Below are 11,363 nucleotides of genomic sequence, written 5' to 3'. Positions count from 1 at the left end.
GGCAGCTGGCTTCTTAGTTAAGTTCTATTATCCTGTGAATGAGATTATCAAGCTCCCCACTACTACCATCACACGTTTCAACAGGAGAAATGGGCTATTGCGTGATTGCATTTCTTTTCTCTGTTGATGCTTAGAGGAGACATTTCAAATGGCAATGTCAACCCCCCTCCCCCTTTTTTTTAATCCTAGACAGAAAATATTCAAATAAAAGTGTAACTCACTGCTACCTTACCAGTTTATCCCCCTTCCTGGTTTTCTTTTGTATTCCTCCATCTGCTTTCCAATCAAAACCTTTGCTTTCTGTGAATAAAATACTTTTTCTTTCAATCTTTGATTGAAGCCATCACTAATTTTAATTTTGAATATATTTTGTTGCTAGCTGTTGTGTTTTGTCTTCAATCTTTCCTTTTTCTGATTTTATTTTCTTCAACTTAATATGCCATGGAAGAAATAACAACTGTCCCTCATTTTTCCTTTTCTGTTTCATTGATTCATTCTTTTTTGTTTTTTGTTTGTTGCAACTTTTCCTTGTCTAACTTTTATATATGTAAAGAATAAAAATGCTAGAAGTCATGTAAAATTGGATTAAATTAACTAGTAAGTAATCAGTCCACTTTAAGGTAATGAATGGATACTGGATTGAATGAAATTAACACATCATTGATATTATTAAAATTAAGAGTACTTCATGATCCAAGTTACAACTTTTTAATGCATTCACTATCTTTTCAATCCCTATGTGCTTTGTTCAATTTCAATTCAAAGAGGCAATATGATCAACATGTACATTCAGGACAAGTCTCATCACAACCATCAAGGCTTGGTGAATTTGGATCCTTTTGAAGTTGGATTGAGGTGCTCTATCTTACTCAGAAAAGATGGCTTCCTATATGATGGAGGAGTTTGTTGGAAATGGCACTCTGAAAGAACTGGTCCCAGAGTTCTTAAAAGCAGGCTGGGATGATGTACCAACTTTGAAGATGATGAATTCAGATGATATGGTTGCAATGAACATGACTCAACAGCAGAAGGTTGGTTTACCACATCAACTTGTAACTTCTTGTCTTTATTTCTTTCCCTTTTCTCTTTCAACAGAAGGTTGTTTCCTTTGCAGCAGGAAAAAGATTTCCATTGATGTTTTTTTTCCCATAATAATGCCACCCTTAGAATCATATCTCTACAATTTGCTCTTTTGGTTCTTGGTTTGACATTTAAGAACAAGTAACACTAATTGTCTTTTTCCCCTTTATGATTTCTTATGAACCCTAATAACAATAACAAACAAAGACAACAAGAGCTATATTAGTAATAGTAATAATGATGATAATAATACATTTATTTATGTGTTTCCTTTGGGGAGGTGATTGATAGGGTGGAGGGATCTTGGATTCAAATTGCTCGGAAACAATCACTTTATCTGATGATTTTCTTCTATATGATTCTTCTTTTTTTTTAATTTAAAGAGAAATTTTATTGAATATATAAAAGGGGCAAACAAGCCTATGACAGATTACTAGCAGAGAAAGCTAAAGCTTAAACAGAAGGGACTCAGTCCTAAACCATTTGGGCGAGGGCTTCAAGCCACTCGCTGACCCGATAGAAATGATATACCAAGGCTACGGGGGATCTGCGAGTCGCACCGAGGGGGTCCTTGTCCTATTTGATCGTCGAGGGATCCCAGCATATACTCCGGGCCGATCAAAAGCCACACGAGCCAAAAGAGCCTCCTCCTCTGGTGAAAAGGGAGATGTGGTCTCCTTTTCAACCAGAGTTTTTTCTACTGCCGTGTCCACCCCTTTAACACCAGGTTTTTCTATATGCTTCTTAAACTGAACTATGAACCTTAGAGTTGAGTGCAGTTGTTCTTAACAAGATTTCCTATCAACTATCATGGACATCACAGAGTTTATTTTGCATCACTGTCTTGCTGTTTGTTTTCTTACTGTCAAGTTTTGGCAATTCAAAGATGAATCTATGCCAGTATGTTATTTGTTCTCCACTTCTTAGAATTATCACTTCTACAGATTTTTCAGTTGTTGTCAAACATCTTTTTTCATCATCGGGGAAAACAGAGTCAGTTTTTCAACATAATTCTCTTGGATATTATGGAACTTATTCTGTTCGATCTTTTTCATCTAATGGAGGTGTTTAATCTGGTTAATAGGATCACTTCGACTGAGTCTAACATCCATTTCTCTTGGTTTTGCTTTAGGTTGCACTCCAAATGAGGTCATACCTGCATGATCGAGCCTTGGTGGGATATGCCAATGAGATGGAAGCCACAGGGAAAACGTTGCATGAGCTTCTTCAGTTAAGTAGTCTGGTTCTTTCCACTCAATTCGGCATGACTAGAGAACAATTGGTCCGTTTCACAGATGAGAGAAATTTTTCTCAAGTTCTAAACCCCCCATTAGGCTACAAAGAACTACCACACCTTCCGTGAGCAATAGTGCTAATGGGAGTGAAATAACATCCACTCCACAATCTGCAGGTGAGAGTAAGATAGCAAGAGGACTTGACATTAAAGGAGTAGTTTCTTCGGAGCCTGCAGAGCCTCAGTTATGTGGCTGTATACAACCTCCACCTGTAGTTGATGAGGTGACTCCTTATTCTGTTATTGAGAACATCTTAATTGAGAAACTCACTCCAGAGTATAAAGTTGGGACAGACCAATTGGTGAAAATCAAGCCACCACCAATGAAGGCTTCAGAGTTATGGCATGATAAACCAGTTGTGTTGCTCTGTATTCGACGCCCTGGGTAATTTTCTATGCATCTATCTTCAGTCACTTAGGGATCACATATGGCCTCATCCCCCTCCTCCCTTCCCCTCTTCCCCCCCTCCAAACAAAAAAAAGGCTCTTCTAATAAGTAAAACTTAAATTAACCAAGCTAAACCATATTTCTATCCTTGCTTACTTTACCTACCAACCAGTCTGGGAAATCAGGGGAAGAGCTATGGATGGAACCGGAAGGAATGCCCTTTGGAGCAACTATTGGAAGTTGCTGATCTTTTTTTCTTTTGTTCTCTTCCTTGAGAAACACACACCACTCTTGACCCCAACTAAAACTATCAATAACGAAAGCAGAAACAGCCAAACTATGAGCAAGGCCATGAGGACGTAGGAGTCCACAGGATATGTATACAATAAAAGAAGGTAATTTAAGAAAATATATCATCTAGTAAATCATGAAGATTACAAAATTCACCATCTTGTTTATTAAAGAACTTTATTAACATATGTAAAAAAAAAATGCACTCTAAGGAAGAATACAGGTTCAGATGATGTTTACTGTACATAAATCTCTCTCTCTCTCCCAGGTGAAGACAGATGAAATAGCTACAGTTTGGTCTCCCCCCCCCCCCCCAACAAAAAAAAAAAAAAAGAGGACACAATTTCCCAATATTTCCACCTTTTGGACTCTTTCCAAACTAACCTACTGAATAGTTGTTGTGGTTAAGGAGTTAAGGGAAAGGCTTGACATACTGAGGATGTTTATATGTCCAACATGAAGACTTAGAAATGGAAGATCATTATCTCATTTCACCTTTTTTGCATTTCGTCACCCATAAAGTGGTGGGTATATATTAGGTTACGAATATTCTTATCTCACAAATGGAAATACAGGTGCATCATGTGCAGAGTTGAAGCTCACCAGCTCTATGCAAGGAAGCCTATATTTGATGGATTGGGGGTTCAGCTAATTGCAGTTCTTCATGAAGAATTAGAACCCGAGGTAACTACAATACCTGCTTTAAGTTGTTTCTCTTTTACCAACTCCTTTGTGCTCAACTTGTTTGATTATTTTTTGTTTTTTGCTGAATAATTTTCTTGATGATGTTAAGCTTGAAGAGTTTTGGCCTCACTACTGGGGAGGTTGTATAGTCCTTGATCGGAACATGGACTTCTTTAAAGCACTTGGAGGAGGACAGCTTCTCAAAGACAATTACATAACAGGTTTCCTTTTAAACTATCGAGCCATGGCAAATTACAAGCAGGCAAAAGCTATGGGATTGGATGAAAATCTTAGAGGAGTAGGTCATATTAAAGGTGGATTATTTATAGTTGGCAGAGGAAACAGTGGCATTGCTTACCAGTTTATCGAGAGGACAATTGGAGATCGGGCACCACTTGATGAAATTATTAAGATATGCAGTTTAATCTCAGGTTCTTAGGCTACTTTGATCCTGTAATGCAGTTGGTCTTGTACTGATTCTTAATAACCTAAACCTCAAACTTTGTTTTTTTTTTTTTTCTCTGGTGCAGAAAACGATTCAAAGTTGGGACAATTTCATCAAGAATCACAGTATCTTACTGAGGTTTGAATGTGTTGTATAATTAATATCCCTAAAAGTTTCCACAATGACCTTCCCCTGATACAATTCCTTGTATCTGAGTATGTTATATAATTTATATCCCAACATTTTCCTTTTATTGAACCCATTGATCCTTATAAGATCATTGTAAAGCAGGGTTTTATGTGTTTTTTAGACTATTATCTCATTGTGGAAGTCAGTAGGATATCCTTGTCCTTGTATATTTTATTAAACTGGGTATGAGATCCCCATTATCCATTTTTACTTGTCCAGAATGTCTGATTCCTATTTCTATCCATTCTTATTGAGAGATTCTTGAAGAGAGATCACAATTACCTTTATTCTACTCCTGCACTGCATACCATGCATGTAACACCATCCTCGATTTCTCTCTCATTTTTCTATGGGTATTGGTTTTGATCTCTTTTTCATCTCATTTCATTTTTATAGTCTGGAATACGTATGTATATCCAAATCATAGTTAGCAAATTTGAATTCGGAAATTATTCGCAATAATTCTTTTTGTTGATTTAAGAATTCGGTTAAAAAGCGGACAAAATAAAATTCAGATTAGAAAACTATTCATTTAAACAATTAATAACTCAGATGTTATTTTTAACATTTGTAGTACATGTTTCACATTATCAATCAATATATATATATTTTTTTTGTAAGGCATTGTCAACCAATTATCATATGTGTATAATATATAAACGATATAAAAATTGGAATAACATTTGTTTCATTAATCAAAAAGCATAACAAAGATTAAAAATCATAATCAATAGGATCTCTTTGTAAGGATCTCAAGTTAATCTTTGGGATGACTTGCACACATGAGTTGGGCATAGAAACATTCATTTGATTTCTATTTCAATTGCATGTTTGGTTCCCTCGTCAACCTTTCCAATTACCAATAGGATCTTTTTTCATCATTTTAATTAATATGATGACAAACTAATGGCAATACCATATTTATCAAAAAAAAAAAAAAAAAAGAGACAATACATAAGCCACAGTAAATGTGCATGCACAATGTTGAAGAAACTAATGACAATACCATAATATGTTTTTTTTTTGTATATTTGACATGGAATTTTTACCTAATATGTCATATGGCATAAAATAGGTATCTTCAATTTGTTGTTTACCAAAAAGAAGGTACCTTTGTCCAGTTTTCTGTCCGGGAGTGTGGTTTACGCCAGCATTCCCATGTGTCTATCTCTCTCCTCCTCAAAACAAATGGACATAGATGTCTTTTCATATAAGGAGGAGAGAGAGAGACTCATAGGAGAACTAGTGTAGGCCATACTCCCGAATAGAGAACTTTCTCCCAAATTTATATCATCTCAAGCTCAACACTCCACCACCTATCCCAAAGTAGAATGATTATCAATAATATAATATTAATAATAATATTGTAATATTTCTCTCATTATAATATTATATTAACTATAAATTATAATTAGATGAAAATGAAGTGAAAAGATTCCCTCTAAAGAAACTTAAATAGATGCCAATTTGGAGTTTAATTTTCAAATTTTAAATTTGACTTCAGATTTTATTTACGTTAGCTTCAGTCAGCTATTGTTTTGTTTATATTAAATAAAGGTCGAAATAGTATAGATTTTTTATTTTTATGAAAAAAGAAGACTATATATTAATTAAAGATTGGAATGTACATCATGATGTTGGTGATATGTAGTACAACAATCCCTTATGGCTTTGAGTCTCAAAAGTTTAACATTACTTTAGACAAGTTCATTACTACTCTAGGTAAATCTAATTTTAATAAAATTGTTAGTTGCATAAAAATAAAGATTAAAAAAAAAAAAAAAAAACACACTTTAACTAAATTCCATGGTAGGCACATCTGGTCAGTTGGATGTAGGAAATAGCAGAGATCCCTATTGTGATACAAAGACACTTTAAATTTGATTTTAACTTTCGTAATATGTTTCCACCCTTGTAGAAGTCCATATAGTTCAGCCTCCAATGTATCATGAGTAGGGCTGTAAATGGATCGGATTCGGCTCGGATAGTGCTATATCCGCATCCGCATCCGATTAGTTATCGGATGGATTCGGATAGTGCTAAACGGATACGGACACGGATACGGATCGGATATTTTATCCGTTTACATGTAAATATAGCTTTTCGGATAGCTATAGCCTATCCGTATCCGCATCCGTTTAACTTTCGGACGGATTCGGATAGCATTAAACGGATACAGACACGGATACAGAAACGAATTTCGGCTATTCATTTACACCCCTAATCATGAGTCAGTAGACAACCTGCAAATGTTAAAAGACCCAGTCTAGCTAGCAAAATGCAAAAGTCCAACCAATTACTCTTAATTGAGGGTTTTTGAGGTTTTTTATTGATCAAATAATTTAAATAAAATTCAGATTTACCGAATTATTCACAAAATTATTCCGTAAATCTCTAAATATCTCGGATTTTTCAAACTCTTTGAGTGATTCAGATTCGGACAAATAATTCGTAAAATTCGGATTTACAGATAGCTCTCTATGAACATTAAAGCGGTGAAACAACTTGATGAAAAACGTTCTTCTGATTGGGTTTCCAGTTTTCCCCTTCCACCTCCATTTCCCCAATCAGATTCCAGCTTTTATAAGGAAACATGGTTTTAAAAATCGGGAATCGGATCGTGGAATCGGTGTAAGCGATCTTGAATTCGACCAATTCAATACGACCGATTGACAATCAAAACCCTAGAAATTTCACAGGTTTTTTGACCTGTGGACCGATTTTAGCGTTTTTGAAGGCCGATTCCGATTGGATCGGAATCGTCGCTGTCCGATTCCATCTCCGATTCCATCTCCGATTCCGCATTTTAGGACCTTCTAAGAGAGCCCTTAACTGCCTCTGGGTGAAAGCTTTTTGAGCAATAATCTTGCCTGCCAGAATATCATCGATTTTCACTGGATCTGCGGACATGTGAGCTTGCAGGTCTCCTAGTGTGTCTTCTTCAAGCTCTTCTTCGATTCTGTTTGAGTGATTCGTGGTGGTGGATTGAGCTCCACCAGCATCTCACAGTGAGTGGAGATTCAAATGATGCAGACGGTAAACCAGGTTATCCTAGCAGAGAAGGTTGGAGTAGGCTTTGGAAACCTAAAGATACACACTGGTACAACTCTACCGGGGAGAGACCAGAAGAAGAAACCCAATTAGCAGTTGGCCAACCTTAGAATTACCCCTTGATGTCAAATGTATGACAGGAGGAGGTGAAAGAATGCAGAGGCTCCACAATTGCGGTGACCAGCTAGCAGCAGAGAAATTCTTCGCTTCTGATCTTACAAGCTGGGTTAGAATACACGATTTATGGGGGTCATTAGACGAGACCGATAAGTTAATTTTCTGATTCAGTGGGTCAATCATTGAAGTTTCAGATATGAGATATCCCCGAAAGTGAATTTCTTGATGGACAGATTTCAACTGGTAATCCCAATTTCTCAACCTGGGTTATCACGGAGACCTCCAAATGGGGATTCTTAGCCTTCATATCGACGGGTCCTTCACTGCCACCCCAGTAGGGAACACCCGGCCATTGATGTTTGTTTTGTGATTACTGTTGCCGGACTCCTGTTTAATTGCCCATTTCAGGGAAGTGTATGGGAATTGGGAAGACCATCCTTATCCACGACCTGCAGGGTAACCATTGGTGTTCTCCAAGAAGCTAGTGCTTAAGGATATGTCAAACTTCTGGTCTTTATTGATTCAATCAACGGCTGTTTTACACTGTGGAATTCTGTGGGTGCAAACCCAGATTGAACTGTAAGCGATTTTGATTCTTTTCCTGCTGTGTATTCATATAAGAAGCAAATAGGGATCTGATATATTGGCTTTATGAATCTGTAAATGAAATGGTGACATGCTCCCAACTGACTTTCCTATTGAGGTCCCAGGAGGCCAAGAATCATTTGAGGAGGATTGGGTAAAAAAAATTATTTTTTTTCCTAATAGATATCTCCTTCCTTCTGTGAAGACTGAGGCTTCAGAGAGCAGGTTTTGGACAGCAATGACGAGACGTCTTATCTTAGTAAGAATCCAAAGCCAAAACACAAACGTCAATTTCTAGTACACCATGGACCATGCGTTTTGGTTTTTCACCCTAACCCCTCAATCCAATTTTTAATCAGATATGTTGTTTTCACTAGATTAAATATTGTTCTACTAATCTTTGTTCCTGGCTCCCTCTAGCTTTAAATTTGTTTAATTTTTATCCGTACAGGTTGCGACTTTCTTTAACACCCCCCCCTAGTCTTGCCTTTTCATTTTCAAAATTTTTTCCCCAATAAACACATTAAACAAATCAAAATAACGCTTGTCTTCTTTCTTTATTCATCTCTTCTTTTCCCTTTATTGTTATTTTCACTCTGAAATTGATTCAAATCGGATCCAATAGATTGTCAAACAAGCAGCTTACCTAAAAGGAATAAGATGGTGGAATAAATAGATACTGATTTGACCCAATTGTTTCCTTGTGGACATTGCCAAATTGCTTTTTTGTTGTTCGGGTCTTTTTGATCTTGTTTTGTGTTTTTAACTCCGACTCCAAAAAATAAAAAAGGTCAATTTGTACATTCACGATTCATCTCAGCAACAGCCTTCAAGGCCTGGTTCATTTTGTTTCTTGAAGTTGAGGTGCTCTGTCTGCCTTGGAAAAAAATGTCAGCATCATTTTCAGTGGAGGAGTTTGTTGGGAGTGGTGCTCTGAGAGAGCTGGTTCCAGAGTTGCTTGAAGAAGGTTGGGATGATGTGCCAACTTTGAAGATAATGAATTCAGAGGATATGGATGCAATGAACATGACTCAACAACAGAAGGTTAATTATCACTTATACTTTATGTTTTGTTTCCATTTTTCTTTCTTACCACGAGGTTTTCTCCTTCCTCCCGGAGAGAAAAAGAACTCCATACTTTATCGTACTGCCATTCCCTTGAAGTGTCATTTCTATCATCCTCTTCTTAATTGGACCTTTAAGAACATTTTTTCTTCTGTTTCTCCCATTTCAGATTTTTTTCCCTGTAGTCTTTTTTGTCTCATTAGCTTCTTTTTACACTTTAACAGGACTTCCTCTCAAGGACTTACATATCTTGATTCAAACCACCATCTTGATGCTTGATTCCTTGTTTTCAAATTTGGCTATTTCGTTGTACAGTTCTTAGAGTTATATAACATCTAATCTTCTTCAAGTATCTTGGTTTTTTCCTTCAACTTGTTTATGAAAATAATTCTAATTGATATTATGGAACAGTGTCATTCTATTGTCATATTCTGCTATTTGTGAGAGTTTACCTGTTCCATGAAATGACTCTTTTGCATCTTTCAAAATAAGAATCACTTTTACTGACCATGACCTCATTACCCCTGTTATGTTTTGCCCTAGGATGCATTGAAAATGAGATCATACCTGCATGACCGGAAGTTGATGCAATTCGCAGATAAATTGGAAGCCTCTGGGAAACCATTGTCTGAGCTTCTTCGCTTGAGTACTTTGGATCTTTCCTCTGAATTTGACATGAGAAGAGCACACATTAACCGTTTCACAGATAGCACAACTCCATATCACGTTCCTGCAAGCAGCATAAGAAGAAATACCACACTTTCTATGAGTGAAAGTGCTTATGAGGGTCCACCTAATATTACTGAGGGGCATAACTTTAGAGGGATTGTTGCTGCGAAGCCTGCAGAACCAAGGTTTTGTGGTTTTATACAACCTCCACCTGTGGTTGATGATGTAGCTCCTTATTCTGCTATCAAGAACATCTCTGTTCAAAAACTTAATGAAGACTGTAAAATTGGGAAAGAGCAATTAATGAAAACAAAGGCACCACAGATGAAGGCTTTAGAGTTGTGGCTTGATAAACCAGTTGTACTGGTTTGTATTCGACGTCCTGGGTAATTTTCTACCTGTCTTACTTGAGTTTTTAGGACCTCAGGAGGCCTCATGTCCTCCATACACTTATAAACCATGCTACTCGGGAAATCACATAGAAAAAATGAAAAAAAAAAAAAAGAATTGAGGATGTAGAGAGGCTTGAATGACGCATGCTTACCTCTCTCTCTCTCTCACACACACACACACACACACACACACACACAACATCCCGTAGGTTTCAGACTCATCCATATTAACCTGCTCCCAACCATGCTTAGAGTTGTACGAGGAAAACACTAGAATTTTAATGTTGTGAATACCTTTATATGATAAACATGGAAATTCAAAACTGTATATGCTAAAAATAAAAGGGATATTATCAGAACAGATCTTATTCCACGTTGCATTTCACACTTCTGCCTTCTGACACTGGTAAGGTGCTTAGTACAATTTTTTGGTATTGATTCTCTCTCACAAATGAGATTACAGGTGCATCATGTGTAGAGCTCAAGCTCACCTACTTTATTCAAGGAAACCCACATTTGATGCGCTGGGAATTCAGCTAGTTGCGGTTCTTCATGAATACATAGAATCTGAGGTAATTATGTGACCTGCTTCATGGTTTTGCTCTTTTGACCGATTCTTCTTGGATCAACTTATTTCCTCCTCCCCCCCCCCCCCCCCGATGTTATTAAGGTTAGGGAATTTTGGCCACACTATTGGGGTGGTGTTATAATCCTTGATCTGAATCTGGACTTCTTCAAAGCTCTTGGAGGTGGGAAGCTTCTTAAGGATAAATTCATAACAGGATTTGTATTCAATCCTCGAGCCATTGCAAATTACAAGCGTGCAAAAGGTACAGGGTTTGAGTATAACACCAAAGGAGAAGGTGAAATCAAGGGTGGACTATTTATAGTTCGAAGTGGAAATGGCGGCATTGCTTACCAGTTTATTGAGAGGAATTTTGGTGATTGGGCACCCATAGAAGAAGTCGTTGACATCTGTACTCAGTTGCAAGTACTTCTACTGCTCTAATCCTATAATGCATCTGCTCCCATATGACTCCTAGAAGCCTAAACTTTGTTTCTTTGCTGTTTCAGAAAAAGCCACAAGACCAAGGATATTTTACTTGAATGTGA

General features: G+C 37.0%; 1 protein-coding gene across 2 annotated transcripts; it reads left to right on the top strand.

Annotated features, from left to right (window-relative positions):
- Window positions 1–7,500: 7,500 nt before the first annotated feature.
- Window positions 7,501–11,363, top strand: LOC122649908 (peroxiredoxin-like 2A). Of its 2 annotated transcripts, none has more exons than XM_043843166.1 (5): window positions 7,501–8,118; window positions 9,733–10,244; window positions 10,714–10,822; window positions 10,921–11,241; window positions 11,325–11,363. In XM_043843166.1, the coding sequence occupies exons 2-5, from the start codon at window positions 9,745–9,747 to the stop codon at window positions 11,355–11,357; spliced, it is 963 nt and encodes a 320-aa protein (XP_043699101.1). In that variant the 5' UTR covers window positions 7,501–8,118; window positions 9,733–9,744; the 3' UTR covers window positions 11,358–11,363. The 2 variants fall into 2 exon arrangements, with proteins under 2 accessions (XP_043699101.1, XP_043699100.1); XM_043843165.1 differs by lacking the exon at window positions 7,501–8,118 and adding an exon at window positions 8,909–9,168.

The sequence above is a fragment of the Telopea speciosissima genome, chromosome 2, assembly GCF_018873765.1.
Source record: "Telopea speciosissima isolate NSW1024214 ecotype Mountain lineage chromosome 2, Tspe_v1, whole genome shotgun sequence".
Classification (NCBI taxonomy): Eukaryota; Viridiplantae; Streptophyta; class Magnoliopsida; order Proteales; family Proteaceae; genus Telopea; species Telopea speciosissima.
This window is presented reverse-complemented; position numbering and strand designations above follow the sequence as displayed.

What these genes read in the sequence shown, in the direction of transcription:
- LOC122649908 (XM_043843165.1), top strand. Translation starts at nt 9,013, where the DNA reads ATGTCAGCATCATTTTCAGTGGAGGAGTTTGTTGGGAGTGGTGCTCTG. An exon ending in ACATGACTCAACAACAGAAG is followed by an intron (nt 9,169 to 9,732) that starts GTTAATTATCAC and finishes GTTTTGCCCTAG; the next exon opens with GATGCATTGAAAATGAGATC. An exon ending in ACATCTGTACTCAGTTGCAA is followed by an intron (nt 11,242 to 11,324) that starts GTACTTCTACTG and finishes TTGCTGTTTCAG; the next exon opens with AAAAAGCCACAAGACCAAGG.